The sequence below is a fragment of the Centroberyx gerrardi genome, chromosome 23 (assembly GCF_048128805.1).
Source record: "Centroberyx gerrardi isolate f3 chromosome 23, fCenGer3.hap1.cur.20231027, whole genome shotgun sequence".
In the NCBI taxonomy this organism is placed as follows: Eukaryota; Metazoa; Chordata; class Actinopteri; order Beryciformes; family Berycidae; genus Centroberyx; species Centroberyx gerrardi.
In genome coordinates this window covers 7,077,588-7,098,293 of record NC_136019.1, presented here as the reverse complement: position 1 = coordinate 7,098,293, position 20,706 = coordinate 7,077,588, and the positions used below count along the sequence as shown (strand labels likewise).

The window sequence follows — 20,706 nt, the reverse complement described above, 5'->3', positions numbered from 1 at the left end:
CTGTGGAGAAGAAAATGTGCTACCGGTTAATAATGTGCACCAATCACAGATCATGATGCCAGTAGTTACACCCCAATGCTCCAAACAGGAAAAACACAAGAACTGTCATACCGGACAGAGCAGCCAAGAGACACACACGGATCTGCAGGTATGTCTTCACATATTGTATGTTGTGAAGTGGAGAGGAATGTAGTCTTCTTCCCTTGAAACAGTATGACACAGTAGAAAAAAACTTATTTTGTGATAAGGTTTACAAATATTCATGGTTATGGTTGTCAAGCGTTATAAAATTGTGGGAAATGTTACTGGGAGATGTTACTGAATGGAAAGTTTTGAAAGAGCACTTAAAACGCAGGGAACTGTAGGAAAGCCCTTTTTTCCAATCTCTTTAAACATTGAAGAAGATTCAAATGTACAGTAGGAAAAACAAGTTTATATGTAGGCCAGTTGCACTACCATTACCTTTACTGGCATACCCTGTGTCTGTCCAACCGCTTTAATATTTTACATACCGTGGGAACCTGTTTGATGAAGGAAGAGGGTTCAGAATCCAAATAACTTCACAAGTAAAGTATGTACAGGAATTTGTCTTGGTATCACAGGTGCAGACATGATAAATAAGAAATTACTTCTAAGTTTACATTTAGCAAGAAAGTCAAAAATAGTAGCATTTTCCATGAGTGAATTTAGTTTTTCCTCTCTTTTGTTCTTTAGTACATGCAAAGTTTAAAGAGAATGGAAGTTGTATTTGCATTTATTCTTCTTAAGTAAAGTTTGAAATGCTATATGTTGATTTCCAAACCACTACATTGTGAAAAGTAGCCTGTCATTAAAATACCTGCTATTCTTTAAAAATAACATCATCCTTTCTTTATCTCTGAGAAACTACAGCACGTTTAAATATTTTATTATACTGAACAAAAATATAAATGCATCACTTTTGTTTTTGCTCCCATTTTTCACAAGTTGAAATAAAAGATCTAAGACTTTTTCTATGCACACAAAAGGCTTATTTCTCTCAAATTTTGTTCACAAATTTGTTTAAATCCATGTTAGTGAGCACTTCTCCTTTGCCAAGATAATCCATCCACCTGACAGGTGTGGCATATCAAGATGCTGATTAAACAATATGATTATTGCACAGGTGTGCCTTGGGCTGGTCACAATAAAAGGCCACTCTAAAATGTGCAGTTTTATCTTGAAAAAAGACATTAGGCACTGAACTATGGATCTCACATGACTAGGGCTACAGATATGCATTTTTTGAAAACCAGTCAGTATCTGGTGTGACCACCATTTGCCTCATGCAGTGCGACACATCTCCTTCACATAGAGTTGATCAGGTTGTTGATTGTGGGCTGTGGAGTGTTGGTCCACTCCGCTTCAATGGCTGTGTGAAGTTGCTGGATGTTGGCAGGAAGTGGAACACGCTGTCGTACACGCTGATCCAGAGCGTCCCAAACATGCTCAATGGGTGACATGTCTGGTGAGTATGCAGGCCGTGCAAGAACTGGAATGTTTTCAGCTTCCAGGAATTGTGTACAGATCCTTGCAACATGGGGCCGTGCATTATCATGCTGCAACATGAGGTGATGGCGGTGGATGAATGGAATGACATTGGGCCTCAGGATCTCGTCACGGTATCTCTGTGCATTCAAATTGCCATCAATAAAATGCACCTGTGTTCGTTGTCCGTAGCCTATGCCTGCCCATACCATAACCCCACCGCCACCATGGGGCACTCTGTTCACAACGTTGACATCAGCAAACCGCTCGCCCACTTGACGCCATACACGCTGTCTGCCATGATCTGCCCGGTACAGTGAAAACCGGGATTCATCTGTGAAGAGAACACTTCTCCAAAGTGCCAGACGCCTTTGAAGGTGAACATTTGCCCACTCAAGTCGGTTACGACGACGAACTGCAGTCAGGTCAAGACCCTGGTGAGGACGACGAGCACGCAGATGAGCTTCCCTGAGACTGTTTCTGACAGTTTGTGCAGAAATTCTTTGGTTTTGCAAACCAACTGTTGCATCAGCTGTCTGGGTGGCTGGTCTCAGACGATCTCGCAGGTGAAGGGGCTGGCGTGGTTACACATGGTCTGTGGTTGTGAGGCCGGTTGGATGTACTGCCAAATTCTCGGAAACGACCTTGAAGACGGCTTATGGTAGTGAAATGAACATTCAATTCACGGGCAACAGCTCTTGTGGACATTCCTGCAGTCAGCATGCCAATTGCACGCTCCCTCAAAACTTGCGACATCAGTGGCATTGTGTTGTGTGATAAAACTGCACATTTTAGAGTGGCCTTTTATTGTGACCAGCCCAAGGCACACCTGTGCAATAATCATGCTGTTTAATCAGCATCTTGATATGCCACACCTGTCAGGTGGATGGATTATCTTGGCAAAGGAGAAGTGCTCACTAACATGGATTTAAAAAAAAGTCATATCTTTTATTTCAACTCATGAAAAATGGGAGCAAAAACAAAAGTGTTGTGTTTATATTTTTGTTCAGTGTAATTTAGGATCAATTCTTCTAATCTAAATCCTCCCTTAGGAACAATAAAGAGATGCACATGAGATTTACATCTGCATTTTACTGTAAGAAGCGCTAGAGACAAATAAGAAACGCATGATATCTAATTTGTAGATGGCTGCACTCACAGATGGCTGACAGATTTCTGATATGTTTCTCCTTACTGACACATTAGAGACTTAGAATAGAGTGAACGCATATTACGACATGTGAGAAACAGAATGAGAAGCATGATATGCCAGAGTGAGACAGTCCAAGGCTTGTACCTCAGGAGCAGAATTTGAGGAAATGGTCAAAATCTCACACCGATTTTAAATAGAACTCATGTAGATCTAGGAGAAGTAAATGAGAAGAGGAGGAGATGTTTTTGGATTTTGCTTCCCTCTGGGTAGGTGTCACTTCTTCTCAAATGGCAGCTATCTCATCTTAAAACAAATGTCTTCCTTGTGCTTTCAGACATGGCGGCCACTCTGGGTGGGTTTCACTGTCCTGTGTGTCTGGAGCTGTTCACCGACCCGGTCTCCACTCAGTGCGGACACAACTTCTGCAAGACCTGCATTGAACGGTACTGGGACAGCGCAGAGCTGTGTCGCTGCCCCTTGTGCAAGGAGACGTTTTACAAAAGACCCGAGCTTCGGATCAACACCTCCTTCCGAGACGTCGTCGATCACTTTAAAAACACAAACGCGGCCGCGGTGACAGCCAGGAAAGCGTGTGAGGCCAAACCTGGTGAGGTGGCGTGTGATGTCTGCACAGGCTTGAAGCTAAAGGCCCTGAAGTCCTGCCTGGTGTGTATAGCATCTTACTGTGAGACTCACCTGGAGCCTCACAAGAAGGCCGCGGCTCTGAGCAGACATAAGCTGATTGAGCCGATCAAGAACCTGGAGGACAGGATGTGCAAGAAGCATGAGAGGATCCTGGAGCGGTTCTGCAGGACGGACGAGGAGCTTGTCTGTCAGTTCTGTGCCGAGACCGACCACAGCCGGCACAAAGTTGTGACAGTGGAGGCGGAGTCACAGCAAAAGATGGTAAAGGTTGTAGTTACAGTTTGGTTTGATTCCCTTGATTTCCTGTTGTTTTACAAGACTTATAAAAATAAGTATTCTTCTATGCAGATATAAAAAACCAATAGCACTTTGCCAGAAACATCATTACATAAAAGCACATCATGTTGAAATAGCCTAAGACCTTGAGACATCATTTGCAAGTTATAATAGTGTAGAGGTGTGTGTGTGTGTGTGTGTATGTGTGTGTGTTTCTCAAGATAAAAAGTGAATAGAGTCTTTTTCATTTTTCATTTTCCCCTCAGACTCACATTAAGAAGAAAGAGAGAGAAATTGAGCTGATGATAAAGGACCGGCAAAAGAGGATTGAGGAGATCAATCATTCGATTGAACAAACCAAGGTGAGTTCAGACTCATTCACCAATACGCAAGAATGTGAAGGCCTATGTAGAAAGCTGGTTTGGATGTCAGTAACGGGGAATATGTCAGCGATACAATTGAATGAGTGCATAATTTCAAATTTGACATGGTTGACTGCACAGGAGAATGCACAGAAAGAAATGGAGACAAGCATTCAGGTCTTCACGACTTTGATGGAGTCCATGGAGAAGACCCACGCGGAGCTTATGGGAGAGATTGAGGCGAGACACGATGCCGAACAGAAGAGGTTTGAAGGGCTCATCGAAGAGCTGAGGCAGGAAATTGCTGTGCTGGAGAAGAAAAGCATTGAGCTGGAGCAGCTGTCACACACCGAAGACCATATCGGCCTCCTCCAGGTCAGGAGAGGGAAATTAATCTTATGTTTTACTGTATGTTACCTGCAACACGTAAGTGAATGTGTAGGTACATGTTGTCAGCGAGTGAATGGAAACAATAATACAGTTGTCAAGGCCCACTACAATTACATCATATCCTCAAAGGATTAAAGGATTAAAGGATAAGTTAATTGATTTTGGACCTATATATAATTTGTCTTTTAGTACTTGGACCTGCAGAGAATATTAGCTCCAGAGTCAGCTGTCGAAGCGGCGAGTTCCCGTTGCTAGGCCTCTTGCTGCCAACACTCAAACAGGGTTTGTCAAAATATCTCCAAAAAAGCCATTTGTAGGCTCCACAGGGGAGTTGAGAGTAAATGGAAAAGTTACAAAGTACATAAATTAAAATTAGCTCTGATTTCATGACACAGTTCCTCCATTATGCAACATTTACTAATCAGGAAATCACAGAACTAATTTTCCCTGACGCAGCACAGACTGCTGTGGAGCGAAAGTGCATTACAGGCGGAATGATCTAGCTTTGCGGAAAATTGTAAACAGTAGAGTTTGTTAGAAGATGATCCACTGAGTGGAAATGGTGCGGTGCTGCTGCTTTCCGGGCCATGGATATAAATATGTCAGTTGGTCAGCATATCGTTTTCACAGACTGGCTTTTTTGGAGATATTTTGACAAACCCAATTTGGACTGCTTCTTAGCAGCAAGAGGCCTAGCAATGGGAGCTCACCATTTCAACCAACAGCTGACTCTGAAGCCAATATTGTCTGTGGGTCAAGTAATAAGAGGCAAATTATTTATAGGTCCAAAATCAATTAACTTATCCTTTAAGCCCACTTAGACCAATGAATTTCAAAAAAAACAATATGCAAAACCTAAATCAAGCAATTCAATGACTTAACTAACGACATAACTGTAGCTCCTCGTCCTTCTGCCAAGCATAATAATAATAATAATAATGATGATAATAAATAAATAAAAAACTACACAGTGCTTCACAATCAGGGTGTAAATAAAATGATGAGTAATGGGTGTCAATGAATATAAAATAACAATAACGGCCAAAAATTGACATCAATGATTTGTTCAATCATCTTTCAACAGGAATTCAGTCAAACTTGCACACTACCAGAAGCAAAAAATTGGCCGAGCATCCCTGTTTACGAAGTGGATTTCCTGGGTTTTATACGAGCCTCCCTGATTAAGGCAAAAGATTTCATCAGCCTGGAAGTGAGACAGCAGTCAGCCGTTGGTAAGTTGTTTTTTACATAATGCTTTAATTTTCTGAATAATGAATGGTGGGTTAATGGTGCAATGGCATACATTTCCCAATGGTGGAGAAAGCATGCTGGGATAGGCTCCAGCCCCTTGTGAACCTGAGAAAAAGATTAAGCGAGTAGAGAAAATGAATGAATGAATGAATGAATGAATGATAATATTGGTTGTTCAATAGATCTGATATGGTGCCACTGAAATTATAATGGGTGATTTGATCAAAACAGAGCCATTTTTATCATTTATCTTTTTTTTGTCATTCATCATTTATCATATCAACATTGTTTTATCATATTCAAATTATGTTCTCCTATCTTCCCTTGCAGAGCTCAAGAAAGTGCAGCAATTTTCAGGTATGACATTTTTTCTTGCTAGCACTAATAACTACTACAACAAACATACTATAAGGTTTCTGGACGGGCCTTGAATGGTCTAGAAATGCCTTCATTAGAGCTCCACTACCAGCATCGCGTCGCGTTGCCATCAGCGGTGTGCCAATGTGACGTTCTCCCTGCTCCACAGAGCGCGTTGACTTTTGAATGGATATACCAGAAAACAATCAATTCAACTTTATTTCAACTAGTGCAGTGCCCGTTTGCGCCGCTGCTGCACAGAGCGCTGTTCACCCCGGCCCGCTGCTGCACAGAGCGCTGTTCACCCCGGCCCGCTGCTGCACAGAGCGCTGTCCGCTTGTTTATTCAAAGTTTATTAATATAGAACATGTCGCAATACACCCGCCAAGTGTGAAGTCGATCGGACGAACGGTTCTCGAGAAATGCGAAGAACACACAGACAAACAGACAGAGATTCCTTGCTTTATCGTATGATGAGGGAGAACGCGTGCGTCAGCCATCGAGAATTGAACCTCGGCGATTTTGTAGCTTGGACGCAGCCATCGGACGCAACACAACGCAACGCAAGCAGTGGAGCATCTTTCAGTGCTTGAATCATTCTTTCGATGGCAGACGGCTGATGGCAATGCCTGACGCCCGATGGCTGTAGTGGAGCAGGGCCGTTAATAGGTCTTCAGAACACATAACTATTGCCTTTTAGTCCTAAATACCAGTGTGTTGCTCAAAGTAGTATATTAAAAAAATACTTTATTCTCAGAATTCTGAGTTTAAAGTCAGAATTCTGAGGAAAAAAGTCAGAATTCTGAGGAAAAAAGTCAGAATTCTGAGATTCTAAGAATAGGGTCAGAATCCTGAGTTTAAAGTCAGATTTCTGAGAATAGTCAGAATTCTGACTTAAATCTCAGAATTCGGACCCTATTCCCAGAATCTCAGAATTCTGACTTTAAACTCAGAACTCAAATACATTTTTCACATGTGGCCCTAATCCTCTTCCGTACTTTTCAATACAATATGCATATGGTGTTTGTTGGACCCTGATTGTACTAATAGGAAAGTATGGACGTAATCAGTTATATAAAAAAAAATTAAGAAATAAAAAGAAATATATACACAGATATCGAGACTATAGCACTGGGTTTTGAACACCACAAGGAAAACAGAAAAAGCTGTACATGAGTTGCAATGGTACATAAGAAGAGTATAAATAGGTTTAAATATGTAACTGTACAGCCAGTATTGACTTAAAAATGATGTTTCCTCTATGTTGTGTACCATTTTCTTAACGAGAAATCAACTGATTGGACTATGCTTTTATTATTTGTACTAAGCCTTGAAAAGTCTTACATTTAACCCTACAGACAGTCATTCTTACTCCCTGTCTCCTGTCCTAACAGAGGACATCACCATCGACCCCGACACCGCAGGACCCTGGCTTATCGTGTCTGAGGACGGGAAAGAAGTCAAACAGTCTCCAAAGAAGCATAAAGTTCCCAGTAACCCGGCGAGGTTCACAGAGAACCCGTGTGCCCTCGCAAAGCAGGGCTTAAACACGGGCAGGCACTACTGGGAGGTTGGGGTTCAGGACAAATCCAACTGGGCTCTGGGGGTCGCTGCCGACACCGTGAAGAGACAAGAGCATGTGACGCCCTCCCCGGAGAAAGGCCTGTGGACTGTAGGTCACAAGGACGGAAGGCAGTACGTGGTGTTTGCCCAGAAAGCGTTCCCGGTAACGCTGTCTCCCCGGCCCAAGACGGTAGGGGTGTTTGTGGATTACGAGGAGGGTCAGGTGTCTTTCTTCAACGTGGAGGCCAAGACTCACATATTCACGTTCACAAAGTGCAACTTTGCCGGGAAGGTTTACCCCATATTTGATCCCTGTTTGGCCACAGAGAAAAAGGAGACCGCTCCTCTCCAAATTAAGACCTTAGAGATCACAAAATGCATAACTCATCGAGGTTCACTATCCTAGGCAAAGGTCAAGGTCGCAAAATGAACAAAAACAAGATCACTTTTATCCGTATATAATCAGAAACAGATTTGCATAATCAAGTCACTGAAAGCTTGAGCCAAGAATAGTGGAATTGCATGTAAAGGCTGTATGTTTTTCATGTAGCTCCATGGTGTTAAGCATTTATTTTCAATGTGGTAATGGTTTTGTTTGTTGGAATTTTCTCAGTATTTTGCTAACTGTTAATATAGCCAAGATGATGGTGACTGTACATATGTGGGCCTATATGCTGCATGGATATAATGTAATCATTCTGAGGAGGGAAATCACTACTACTCTGTACTATGTTGAGTTACTGTTTTCACGTTTTAACAGTGGTTCCTTATGTTCCAGTGTGTATATTCATTAAAGGACCACCATTCAGTCATATACTGTGCTACAAGGTACAAAGTGCAGTACCTGACAATTTTGTCAACTGATGTTTTTTTCTTGAAAATACATATATGACATGTTTTCTATCTTGTTTGTATCTTATTTTGACTTTATCTGATGCTGAAACCCCAAAGTTAAAAGAAAAATACACCCTGAAACACTAAAAAATAAAACGATTGACGATGTGCCTTGCAATTCCGTGCCCATTTTGTTGTTTGGTTTGTCTATTTTTCTTATTCCTGCAGATGACTGGCCAAATTTAGATGATCTGGCATCACATAGAGATATTTCCAGTGCAGCTACAATGGAGGTTGCTAGTGGAAAATGCTTCAGTTATCTAAAACATCATCGGTAAATGTCACATTTTGAATACAATGCAGCAACAAGACATGTAGCGTTTTGAGGAAGGGGTACGACCAACATCATAGACATGTCCTGATGTTCACGATACGCACTCCTTTGATTGATAGCAACAAGTTCACGTCCCTCCTCTGTGGGTTGTTAAAAGACATTCTGGGAAATGTAGGAAATCACTAAATGAAGGAGAAGTAGACAAGGCAGGTTGAGGGAAAGTGGGTGCACCAAAAAAGTCAATTACAACACTTTATCACAAAATAACTCCTGGAATATAATTACAAATTGATGATATCTGACAGTGTAAGAATATCAATTGGTGGATTTCTCTTTTTCTTTCTTTTGCACTAGTGGAAACTTAAAAAGCTAAACTTTTTAAGTAGCTGCTGCAGTCTGTCTTTGATTCCCATGCCATTCATTTAGCTGTTCAGATGCCCCATTGATAACAGCTATTATAGCAGCAGCCTTTTCATGTGTGGACCTATTCAAATGGAGAGAATACGTCACGTCCTTTGGTTTAGTTTTTGCATATCTGCACTGAGGGGCCGCAGAAATCAGAGCACGATAACAAAGGGAGGGCATGTGTGGAGGTTGGGTGTGTCACACTGAAAGTGGGAGGGCCACCTGAGTTTCAGGAAGACTTACCTGTTGATGATTGACTCACAGCAAAGCACACAGCGAAAGACTGCACTGCTACAAATCAGAGGAAAACATGCAGAGTGAGTTATATTTCATCTTTTCATTATTGGATTATATCTCTTGGTTTGATTGTTGGTCATGTTATTTTTTGTTTACAGCCATTTTGCCTACGATCATATTTCTCTGTTGATTTGGTCACATACCGTATGTAGAAGTGAGATGAACAATCGGTGCAAAATGAAGTTGGACACACTTATTTAAAATAAAACCTTGAGAAAAGCAGAGTAGAAGAGTACTTAGCATTCAGAAAATTCCTATGTGGCTTATATGACATGATCAATACCTGATGATTTTGAAACAATTGCTCATGTTATGAAGCTGTCTTAATGTTCTGAAATGATACTATGGTGGCTTATATGGATTGTTTCAGGTTTTAATTTGGTGTCCTTTTAGAGTTTCAGTGGCTGTTGGATGAACAAAGGGATTTGTTCATTGGACTGTATTCTCAATAACCTACCTTAACATAGTGTGTTTTTATATTCAGTTTAGTCACTTTTGTTAGATATCAAAACAGTCAACATATGAAAATATATGACTTGTTTGTGAGGAAGATATTCTCATATACTGATTTGGTAAAAATCAAGCTAATTTGGACTAAACTGATGAGCTATTGAGGCCTAAATGAAAAATGAATCACCAACAGTGGTTGTTTATTGTATATGGTAGACTGTAAAATGCCAGTGGACGTCATGTGTTTTCTTTTAAACCTGCAGTAGGTGCTCTCAAGCAGAAGGTCCTGCATTTCTGCATTCCGTAAATAGTTTCTTACCCACCGCTGGAAAGAATGACTCTTTCATAACTGCTTCCTGCTCACAGTGAAACAGCATTGTTTTTTCTGATGCATTTTATTGGTATTGTATGTTAGATAACTTTTAATTATCTAGGTATGTCACTGAGATCAAAGAGCACTGGCCAATGTAGCAGCACTGTATATAGCACATGTAGTCACAGACAGAAAAATAGAGAAAAAGACAGCTTCTCCTGTCCTCTATCACCCATCATTCATCTTTTTTTTGTTCACACTCTCTCTCCCTCACTCCCTCTCAAAGTATACTTTAAATTTTTGAGCGTAGTCACATTTGTCTTTGCTGTCTTTCCCCATACATGCATCCAGTTCCTCCCATATCTATCTATCTATCTATCTATCTATCTATCTATCTATCTATCTATCTATCTACCAACCTGTCTAACTACATGTATGTATCGTCTGTCTGTCTGTCTGTCTGTCTGTCTATCTGTCTTCCTATCTCTACCTACCTACGTACCTATCTTCCAACCTGTCTATCTGCATGTATATATCATATGTCTGTCTGTCTGTCTGTCTGTTAGACAATAACTATTTTAGAACTGTAAGATTTATTCTTAGAACTTATGTCGTTTGCTTCTTCTTGATGTTATTGTTAATGTTTTATCGTATTATCAAGATGAATTTCCTAAATGGATATTAAAGTTAAACTTACCTTAACTACCAACTTATCCAGCTCCATCCCTGAGTCTCTAACCCACACAGCCCCCCCCCCCCCCCCCCCCCCCCCCTTACTGTCTGCCAGGCATCAGCTCTCCGGGAGGCCGGATCCTCTCCGAGGAGCAGTTCCAGTGCTCCATCTGCCTGGAGGTTTTCGTGGAGCCCGTCTCCACCCCCTGCGGCCACAGCTTCTGCAAGGCCTGCCTGCAGGGCTACTGGAACCACAGCAAGAAGTTCACCTGCCCCATGTGCAAGAAGAGCTTCTCCAAGAGACCCGAGCTGAGCGTCAACCGGGTCCTGGCCGAAATCTCCTCCCAGTTCCAAGGGCTGGTGCTGGCCGAGGGGAGCGGGGGGGCCGGGGCCGCCTCACGGGGATCTACGCTGAATCTGAGTTCAGCTCCCGGCCGTGGAGACTCCCCAGCGGTAGACACCGGGGAGTTCGCCCGGGCGGGGGAGGTTCCCTGTGATGCCTGTATTGGCAGGAAGTTGAAGGCGCTGAAGTCTTGTGTGAACTGCCCCGGGTCGTTCTGCGAGGCCCACCTCAGGCACCACAAGAAGGTCAGTTTGTGTCTTCACATTTTTTCCCCATTTGTCTTTACACAAACACAGAAAAGTAAGGATACTGTGCCTGTGTGCCATATATACACAATATATACATGTATATGAGCTTGACATTCAAATTAATGTACATGACTACACAAGAAGTAATCGGCAGTGAATATCTACTGTATGTCAAGATTACTTCCTCTTGAGTTACTAATTATTACTTTATTAATTAAATTTTTTTTTTTACAATTTTTTTGTTTGTTATTTATTATCAGTATTGTTATAGTTTTATACTTCATCACTGTATTATTTATGTTACATTTGAGGTTGGTGTCTATATTATTAGCAATTACCTACACTTAATGCCAGAAGACATAGATACAGATAAATGTTTTATTGTGCAACTCATTATTTCAGACCTTATACAATTTTCCTTCAAATGTCTAAAATATACTCCTTTCAACATCTCCAATATGGTAATTTCATCATTCCTGCTCACTCATCCATTCATTATTTAGATTACCATCCTCTTCTCTTGTTCATATATGCATGTTTTTTTTACCTTTATTTATCTAGGGAAGGCTTGCTGAGCATGCATGCTGTTTTTCATCAATGCCTTGCTCCATATTTTTGCACTTCAGACACATTCAGGCCTGGGAGCTGCCTGGCACAAACAGCCTACTGCTGTTAGCCGCTGAGCAGCAGATTCACTGGAGCTGTTGGGGGTTAAGAGCCTTGCTCGAGGGCAAATGAATGCAGTTGTTGAGGGATTTGTTCCCAGACAGTCTTGCAGTCACAAGCTGGCTTCACCCACATTTATGAATTATTCGCTCACCTCCCTCCATGCCATTCTCCCCAGGTGAAGTCGCTGACCTCCCATCGTCTGATCGAACCCACTTTCCACCTGGAGGACAAGATCTGTAAGAAGCACGAGCGCCTGCTGGAGGCGTACTGCCGCACCGACCACACCTGCATCTGCACCGCCTGCGCCGACGCCACGCACAAGTCCCACGACATCGTCTCCACTGACCGCGAGTGGAAGAAGAAGATGGTAAGCTGTGGTCATTCATTGAGTAGAGTTATGAAATCTTCAATTAAAATCACAGGTACCTCATCTAGATGATAAAAACTACTACTACTACTCATATATTATTACATAGATTTTCTAACAGCCAATCTGTAAAAATGTGTTCAAGAATTGATTTTCCACATTAATGATGGCCTTTGTAGCAACCTGAAACCATTTATATTTTCGACATTTACTGCCCTTCTTAACCAGAGCGCCTTACAATGAATGAACAGGTATGGATTCTATGTGTTGCTCAAGGGCCCTTTAGCAGGACCCATGCCTGTTGATGGCCACACTGAATGACCTGCAACCTTCAGGTCATGGAACTGTATCCCTATTGCAACCACTAGACCACACTTCCAAACCACTGTTATATATTTTACGCCATTTCCCATTATCTAAAAAAAAACAACATCCTGGCTGTTTTCTCTTCTTCTTGCAGAGTAATTTGGGAAAGAGGAGGTCGGAGCTGAAACATTTGATCAAGGAGAGGGCCAAGAAACTGGAGGAAATCAAACAATCCATCAAGGTCATCAAGGTGAGTGACTGACCTGAGTGTTGCAAAGTGCTGCTGATAAAGGGCAAGTGAGCTCAGTCAGCCTAGCCAAGGTAAATAAAGGAAAACAGAGGCATGTTTGTAATTTTTGGTGTCAGTTTTCAGCTGTTCAGGGTTTGACCAGTACAGGTTTTTGAAGGCTGATACCAATGCCAATCTTTTTGCCTTGAAGCTGCTGATAGCCCTTACATGAATTCACTGTTTCCACCAGAATTTTAGCTATACATATTCATGCATTTGTTAGATTCCAAAACATTAGTGCAGAATCAAATTTTATAACAATAGAATCAATACAGGTTGGATTCCTATAGACAACCAGTGTAGCATTAATCAACTATAAAATATATATACAAACTGCATCATATCAGAGGGGGACGATTCTGACTGACCAATATCCGAATTTTAATACATAAAAGGCCAATATCAGCTACCAGCCATAGTAGTTTAGAGCAGATACATGCAAGTTTGAAATCTGTGTTTGTGAAGTAGCTAGTCTCTAAATAAAGATGCTGTTCGAGCATTTTTATGAGCATGAGCATTTTTTTTGATTTAGGACAGATTTTGATCTTTGTTTACGTTTCCCTCATGTACTGCATGTTAAATATTTGCCTAGTCTACTCTACTACTTAAGTCATTTGCATTTTACACTGCAAAAAACACTCTTAAACAGACAAACTTACAAATAGTGAGCAGGTAGGGGTTCAGGGTGCCGCACTTTGACAGGACACACAGCTGTCGATGGGATCAAACCTGTGACTTTTAAGTTACAGGACATTGTTGCCCACTAAACTGATACTGGAGGTCTATGTTGGATAATAAAAAACACATTTGGCAAGAAATCTGTCCAAGTATGATGCAGCACATCTTTCTCATGCCTCTCATGCTTTGTGGTAGCGGAGAAGGAGGCCTGCCTGTGCGGTTTGTTTTTCTCTTGTGTATATATGCTGAGATCCACGGCTGAGGCCGTCAGACTGGTGTGACCAGTGTACACATTTACCTTCAGTTTCCCACACCCTGTTTGTAACTACAGCCTGTCTAGAATTCCCTCAAAGATAAGTTGGGCAAAAATAATAGGATTACACTGCTTTTGTTCATATACACCAAATACAGAGCATTGTTTATACAGGAAATACAAATAGAGATAGCAACAGGCTGAAATGTAATATGATTTAATCATTATTGAGAATTTGGATGGTTTACATTAGTGTGTATGCATGAGAGTAAATATGAGAGTGAGAAATTGTATTAAAAGTAAAAAGTTAATTAAAGAAAATCAATTACATAAAAGTAAAAAGTATCAAAAGAGTATTTTACTATAAATCTGTACATTGACCCACTCTTCATCAAATAGAAACACATTTCCTCATATACCAAACGAACAACATGATGCAGAGTTCTTCAGAGCATACAGTATATTTAGCTACAATTCTGCTGATTAGCAAAATTTCCCAGGATCAATGCTACTCTTGTTTGCTGGTTTCCTGCTTGGTTATTGACTGTAAATAGAACAGTGTGAGAGAGTGAGGTCAGCTTGATCGGCATTTCAAAATACAATGAGGATGCAGTTACTAAGGGATTGGATATCAGCGTGTGTTGTGTGTGTATGTCTGCGCATGTGTGTATGTGTGTGTGTGTGTGTGTGTGTGGCCGCAACTGCATGTTAGTAGAGTCAGAGAGATAAAGAAAGAAACATATCATCGAATAGTTTTAAATTTCAAGACACCATGAATGTCATTCTACACTCCATCAACTTACAACTTTACAATGACTCTTATGCACTTTCTGTTAGGGAGGGTTGAGCATGTAATTTGAGCAGAGAAAAATGTTAAAAACCATGCAGGGGTTCGTCTGACATGAGGAGCTAGGTGGTTTCCTGTGGCTGGGTGGGGGAAAGCGTAACCTGTTTGGCCAGTTGTACAACACTGAATCACACAGGCGAAATTTCTCAATCTCACAAAAGACCCATGATGGTTGCTGAAACTACAGCACTTCACAGCTTCATCTCTTACTGTAGAAAAGTGTGAATTGTGTTTTAAGGTTTTAACAACAATAGGTGTGGTACCTATATGAGTCACAGGTTGGAGAGAGAGACAGACATACAGACAGACAGACAGACAGAAACAGAGAGTGAGTACTGTGCAGACAAATGATTTAGATTAAACTTTAAAGCTGCACTAGGCAAGATTTTTATGTAAAAACACACCCATCTCATTAACTTAATCACAAAGTGGGGCTGCAATAGAGAAGAGCATCCCATCCAACCCAATTGAGAACCCATAGATTTGCCCTTTTAGCCTAAATTAAATTCAGGTATCAGGTTTTCTTTACCTATAGGAAGTGGGTAAATTGAAAAGTGGTCTAGAGAACATTTTTTTGACGTCTTGGACTCATCTTGTCTTGGTCTCGGCCACTATTGGATGTTGACTTGACTATTTCCCGCCTATCCGAAATTGTTCAAAGATCCGTTTTTCTCCACGTGATCCACCTTTGTTTATTTCGTCTTTAGTATAGTACGGAATGCGTCCTCAAACTTCTGTGCATTGATTAGCTAAAATCCTATGCATGAATTAGTTGTAGGATGTTGAAGAGGATAGTACAGAACTACTACAGATCTACATCTCTATAATGCTTAAGAAAGTCTTTAAGCATTTTATGTACTTTTGGAATCTTGTTCTTTTGGAATTTGGAAAGACGTGTGCAGTGCTTATTGCTTATTTTGGTCTTGGTATTGAATAGGACTCGATTTGCTGAGGTCTCGGTCTTGACTTGGTCTCAACCCCCTTTTGACTTGGTCCCGACCCCCTTTGGAGCTGATCTTGACTTCAACTCGATTGGATCTGGTTTGGAATTGACTAATGTGGTCTTGACCCTAATGTGTATTCACATTAACCTGTCCCTTGTGTTCCCCTCCTCTGCAGACCAGTGCTCAGAAGGAGTTAGAGGAGAGCTGGCAGGTGTACGCGGACCTGCAGCGCCTGGTGGAGCAGAGTCAGGCCGAGCTGGTGGAGCAGATCGCCACGCGGCAGCGCGAGGCGGAGCGCCACGCCCAGGAGCTGGCCCGCGGCCTGGAGAACGAACTCAGCCAGCTCAGGAGGAGGAGCAGCGAGCTGGACGCTTTCGCACAGACCCATGACAAAGTGATCTTCCTCCAGGTAGCTTTGATGGAGAAATACACACAGAAAAGTAAAGGTGCCGAAAATGGTTCTTCGGAGTGATGCCATAGAAGAACCATTTCTGGTTCCACAAAGAACCTTTCAGACCAAGGTTCTTTAAAGAATCATTTCTGCACTTATTTGCTTAGACATCTGCATTGTGTTTATGTTTATCTGTTCTTGTATAGTCTCATTTGCAATTGCACAATATATACTATGGAGGGGCTTGGTTATTTTCCACATTTATGCCATCACCCACCATCCAATAGAAGTTCTTTGTGGAACCGCTCCGAAAAAAAAACATTTTCTGTTCTAGTTCAACACAAATGAATAGGTGTAAACAAATACCCTTTCCCCATTTTTCAGCCATAAGTATAAGTCTGATAATGTGAACAGCCACACAGCACACTGTCACGTCTGCTCTGTAAATCTCATAATACAGATAGCCAATGATGCACATTATTATCACACTGCAAATTGATAGATCTGTATAGTATCGACATCTGTTAATCTGTGAAACTGTAAACCTTTAAATCTGCCAATAGTCAACATAGAGAAAGAATTGGAGCTGTGTGTTAGCCTGATATTCAATATGTTCTGTTTGTTGTATTCTCAGCTAGATCCTATTCTCTGCTGCCGGAATGACCCAGTTTCCCCTGAAGGATCATTAAAGTTTCATATTATCTAACCTTTCCTCTTCCCCTCCTGGACTTCCTGTAGAACCTGACGACGCTTCCTCCCGCACCGGAGCCTAATGACTGGTCGGCGGTCAGCATCAACACCGACCTCTACCTGGGAACCATCCGCTCCTCTGTCAGCAGCCTCATCGACAAGTTCCAGGTCGAACTCAAAAGACTCTACGGAAAAGGTGAGGGCATGCGTGGCCAAAGTTAATTTTCCGCTCCGTTACGGTCAAATTCGGTGATTTGTAAAAGATTCACTGTGTCTGCAAATGGAATAAAGAAGCAGGAGTGTCTGTGCAGGGGACATAATGACAAAGTACAGGGTTTACAGGACATACTGACACATACTGTATGATACAAAGACAACAGGACAACACATACAGTGACAACAGATAGTGCAAGGCCTACTACTGATATATAATGTGTGACAAAAAAACATTTTACATAGAAAAAGATCAATTAAAGGCACTTTAATTTATTGACCCCTATTATGTAATATGCTATTTTAAAGGTCTGCATGCATAGATCAATAACCTATTAACAACAAAAATCTATCCCCCGAAATGGGCCTGTTTTTCCATGTTGGGTCACATGTACTACCGTAATTGAATTATATATGGAAAGGGTCTATACATATTGTATACTGTAGGCCAGTGATTCTCAACCTTTTTCATATCAAGGACCCTAATTTAGTCCACATTAGGGCCACGGACCCCCATTTGATGAGAATCCAAATCTGAGAATATTTTGATTGTTAGATATGATTTTGCCCAGAATTCCATGACTATCTGTATTGTAGGTAGAGAGATAAAAGCGAAACTATGATCAAAACAGTGTTTCTTCTACATTCTCTAATTGTGTTAACTTCTTGTAAATTAAATAATGGTGAAGTTTAACAATTTATCAATTTGCTTTAGACCCCCTGGAATCCCCTCAAGTTGAGAACCACTGCTGTAGGCTATACTTTCAACATAAGAATGGGTACAATTCAAGAAAAAAAGGTTTCACTGCTGTATTTTAACAATTTGGTGTTGTCAGTGCCAGTGTCAAATGTAAATCCTTCATATCAAGCATGCATCGCTAGGTGTTCTGTAGCATTATGTATGCAACGTTAGCATTCAACATCCACTTCCTCTGCTTAACCCCACTTCTTGTGCAAGATTCAGAGCAGTGATATGTAGGTTACTAGACTACCACTTTGAAATAGAAAAGTGACTCATCATTGCACCCCCACATGCACAAACACACACACACACACACACACGCACACGCACACATTTACATATGCAGGATCACTGGGCAGATGGAGATAGTGCTAGATGCCAGAGTTCAGCCATCTGGAAATAATGAAGAGGCAGTAGCAGAGGGCTGAGTGACAGCACCACATGTCTGGAGCATTTAGAGCACTGGATTAGCACAGTATGTTTACCTCCCACACGTGCCATCTGCTTTGACTTTGACTCTTTAGACTTACTGACTTACTGACTCTCTTGGTCTCTCTCTGTCTGTCTCTCCCTGTCTCTCTCTCTCAGAGCTACGGAAGCTGCAGAACTATTCGAGTGAGTACGACCTCTATTACTTTCATGAAAGTGGTGGTTCTTGAAAATTCGACGTCATCGGCGGTTTGCAAATATGCTTTGCTCAGGGAAGAGTGTCATGAAAAGAGCAGGACTATTTGGCAATCATGCCCCAATATCAACTCAATATGACGTTCAGTCTGCTCAGTTCCTCCTTTGTCCACAGGATGGCAGCACTGAACAATTCATAGAAACACAGTGACAAAAGCCATTTCTCCACAGCACAGACAAGTGGGACTTGTGCAAGCCAGGAGCCCACAGCCGAATACGATTGCTCATGCCACATGATCAGAAGTACCATCAACAAAGCAACAAATTTCAAAAGATTCACATTCACAAGTTTGTTTTCGGTGAAATTCAGTGACACAGTTAGCCCTGATTAACACTGGAAACCAGACTAGTGAAGCCTTCAAGGTTCAAGATGAAAAAAATCCCCTTAATAGAGTTGAAATTATAGGGTGAACTAGGGTCCAAGCACATTCTGTACAATCATGTTGAGTTTTGGGGGTTTGTGATTATCTATAGTGCCCATCAGGCTTTCTTTACCCATTCTCTCTGAAGAAATGGTCAGTTTTAACTTTTTAGACAGGTTTGCAGTCCCCTAAATGACTGTTGAAGGGACCGATTCTAATGTATGTTGTTTCATGCCTCTCTCTCTTTCTGTTTCATTAACGTTCAGGCATAAGAAGTACACTCTTAGTAATCTCCTGATCTTCTCATAATAAATGTTAGTAACTCTTCTCCCAGTCTCTTATTCTGTCCTGTTCTATTATTTCCAGGTGAGGTGTTCCTGGACCCGGCCACGGCCCAGAGGAACCTGGTTCTGTCTGACGACGGTCGCCATGTGCGGTATGAGGAACGCAAAACGTCCCAGTCTGAGGGTCCAAAGCGCTTCAGCCCCGCCCTCTTTGTCCTGGGCCGAGAGGGCCTCAGCTCGGGACGTCACTACTGGGAGGTGGAGGTGGGGCGCAAGACGGCCTGGACGCTCGGCGTGGCCAGCGCCTCGGCCCGCCGCAAGGGTGAGATCAAGCTGAGTCCCGAGGGCGGATACTGGTGCCTGTGGCTGAAGAACGGGGAGGTGAAGGCCCTGGCCGCGGCCCGCCTGCCGCTCATGCTGCCGTCGCCACCCAATAAAGTGGGAATCTTCCTGGATTATGAAGGAGGCCAGGTTTCTTTCTATGATGTAAAGGCGCATCTGCACCTCTATACCTTCGTGGATACCTTCAACGAGAGCCTGTACCCCATCTTCAGCCCCTGTCTCAACCAGGAGGGGAAGAACTCCGCTGCGCTCATCATAAGTGCCGTCAAACACACCTGACACCAACAGCCAGTCAAAAGCAAATCAAGTCAGCTCAAGTCAGGTTACATTTATTTATAATGTGCTTTTGACAGAACAGGTTTGTCGCATTGTGCTGTACACTGCAAAAAATATTAATTTTGAACGGATGATTTAATCATGTATTCAGTCTTAAAATATTTTTCTCTTAAAACAAGTGAAAAAAAAACTGCCAGTGGATAATTTCACTTGTTTCCAAGTTCCAAGTTTCAATACCAGATAATTTCATTAGTTTCCAAAGCACTTTTATGCCTATATAATAAAATAAAGTGGGCCTAAATCATTTTGCATCAAGATAATGTCACTTGATTAGAAAATGCAGAAGTGCAGTTGCATTGGAAACCAGTTAAACTATATCACCCCATAGGCAGATTTCTTAAGATTTTAATGTTAAGTAAAATCAGGTTTTAAGGACTGAATGCAAGAATGTTTTTTTTCATTTTTTTGTTTTTTTTTGCAATGTACAGAGTAATGAAGGAAAACAAATGCCCTAACCCTGACCCCATCAAGGCCACTTCACATCACAGTCGATCATTCATGGTTTGTTTACTGCCCAATCACAACTTTGACCCCCCTCTTTCTGTATCCATGCCAGATTAGCTCAGATTATCTGTGGTTGAGGTTCCTGCTAGCTGTTTCATTCTGATAAAAGACTTCACATTTAGATAAGGGCAAATCTTAACTGAACTTGGTTATTTAGAAATGTAACAAGTAGCCATTAGTTTCTTCTTCTACTCTCATGTCATCATGGTGTTTGTTAACATGCATAAGAAAATCGTCTCAAAATTACTGCTCAAATGTTATTTAATTGCATCAAAAATGACCAAAACGAATATTACTGTAAGGAAACATTTGGAGGAGTAAAAATATATTTTTCAAGGGCCAAATTTGGCCCGTGATCCTTACTTTGGGCAGCCCTGGTTAGCTGAACATGGTTAAGGGATGCTTG

General features: G+C 41.6%; 1 protein-coding gene across 1 annotated transcript; it reads left to right on the top strand.

The window, feature by feature from the left end:
* Positions 1-88: 88 nt before the first annotated feature.
* LOC139920839 (uncharacterized) lies at positions 89-19,739 on the top strand. The gene is made up of 15 exons (XM_071910926.2): positions 89-148; positions 2,994-3,565; positions 3,847-3,942; positions 4,084-4,317; positions 5,417-5,564; positions 5,914-5,940; positions 7,335-7,908; positions 9,341-9,393; positions 10,924-11,396; positions 12,244-12,435; positions 12,896-12,991; positions 15,928-16,161; positions 16,882-17,029; positions 18,377-18,403; positions 19,201-19,739. The coding sequence occupies exons 2-15, from the start codon at positions 2,996-2,998 to the stop codon at positions 19,737-19,739; spliced, it is 3,411 nt and encodes a 1,136-aa protein (XP_071767027.2). The 5' UTR covers positions 89-148; positions 2,994-2,995.
* Positions 19,740-20,706: the final 967 nt, after the last annotated feature.

Coding starts and splice junctions, on each gene's coding strand:
- LOC139920839 (XM_071910926.2), top strand. CDS start 2,996: ATGGCGGCCACTCTGGGTGGGTTTCACTGTCCTGTGTGTCTGGAGCTG. Junction 5,941..7,334: donor GAAAGTGCAGCAATTTTCAG/GTATGACATTTT, acceptor CTGTCCTAACAG/AGGACATCACCATCGACCCC. Junction 12,992..15,927: donor AATCCATCAAGGTCATCAAG/GTGAGTGACTGA, acceptor CCTCCTCTGCAG/ACCAGTGCTCAGAAGGAGTT.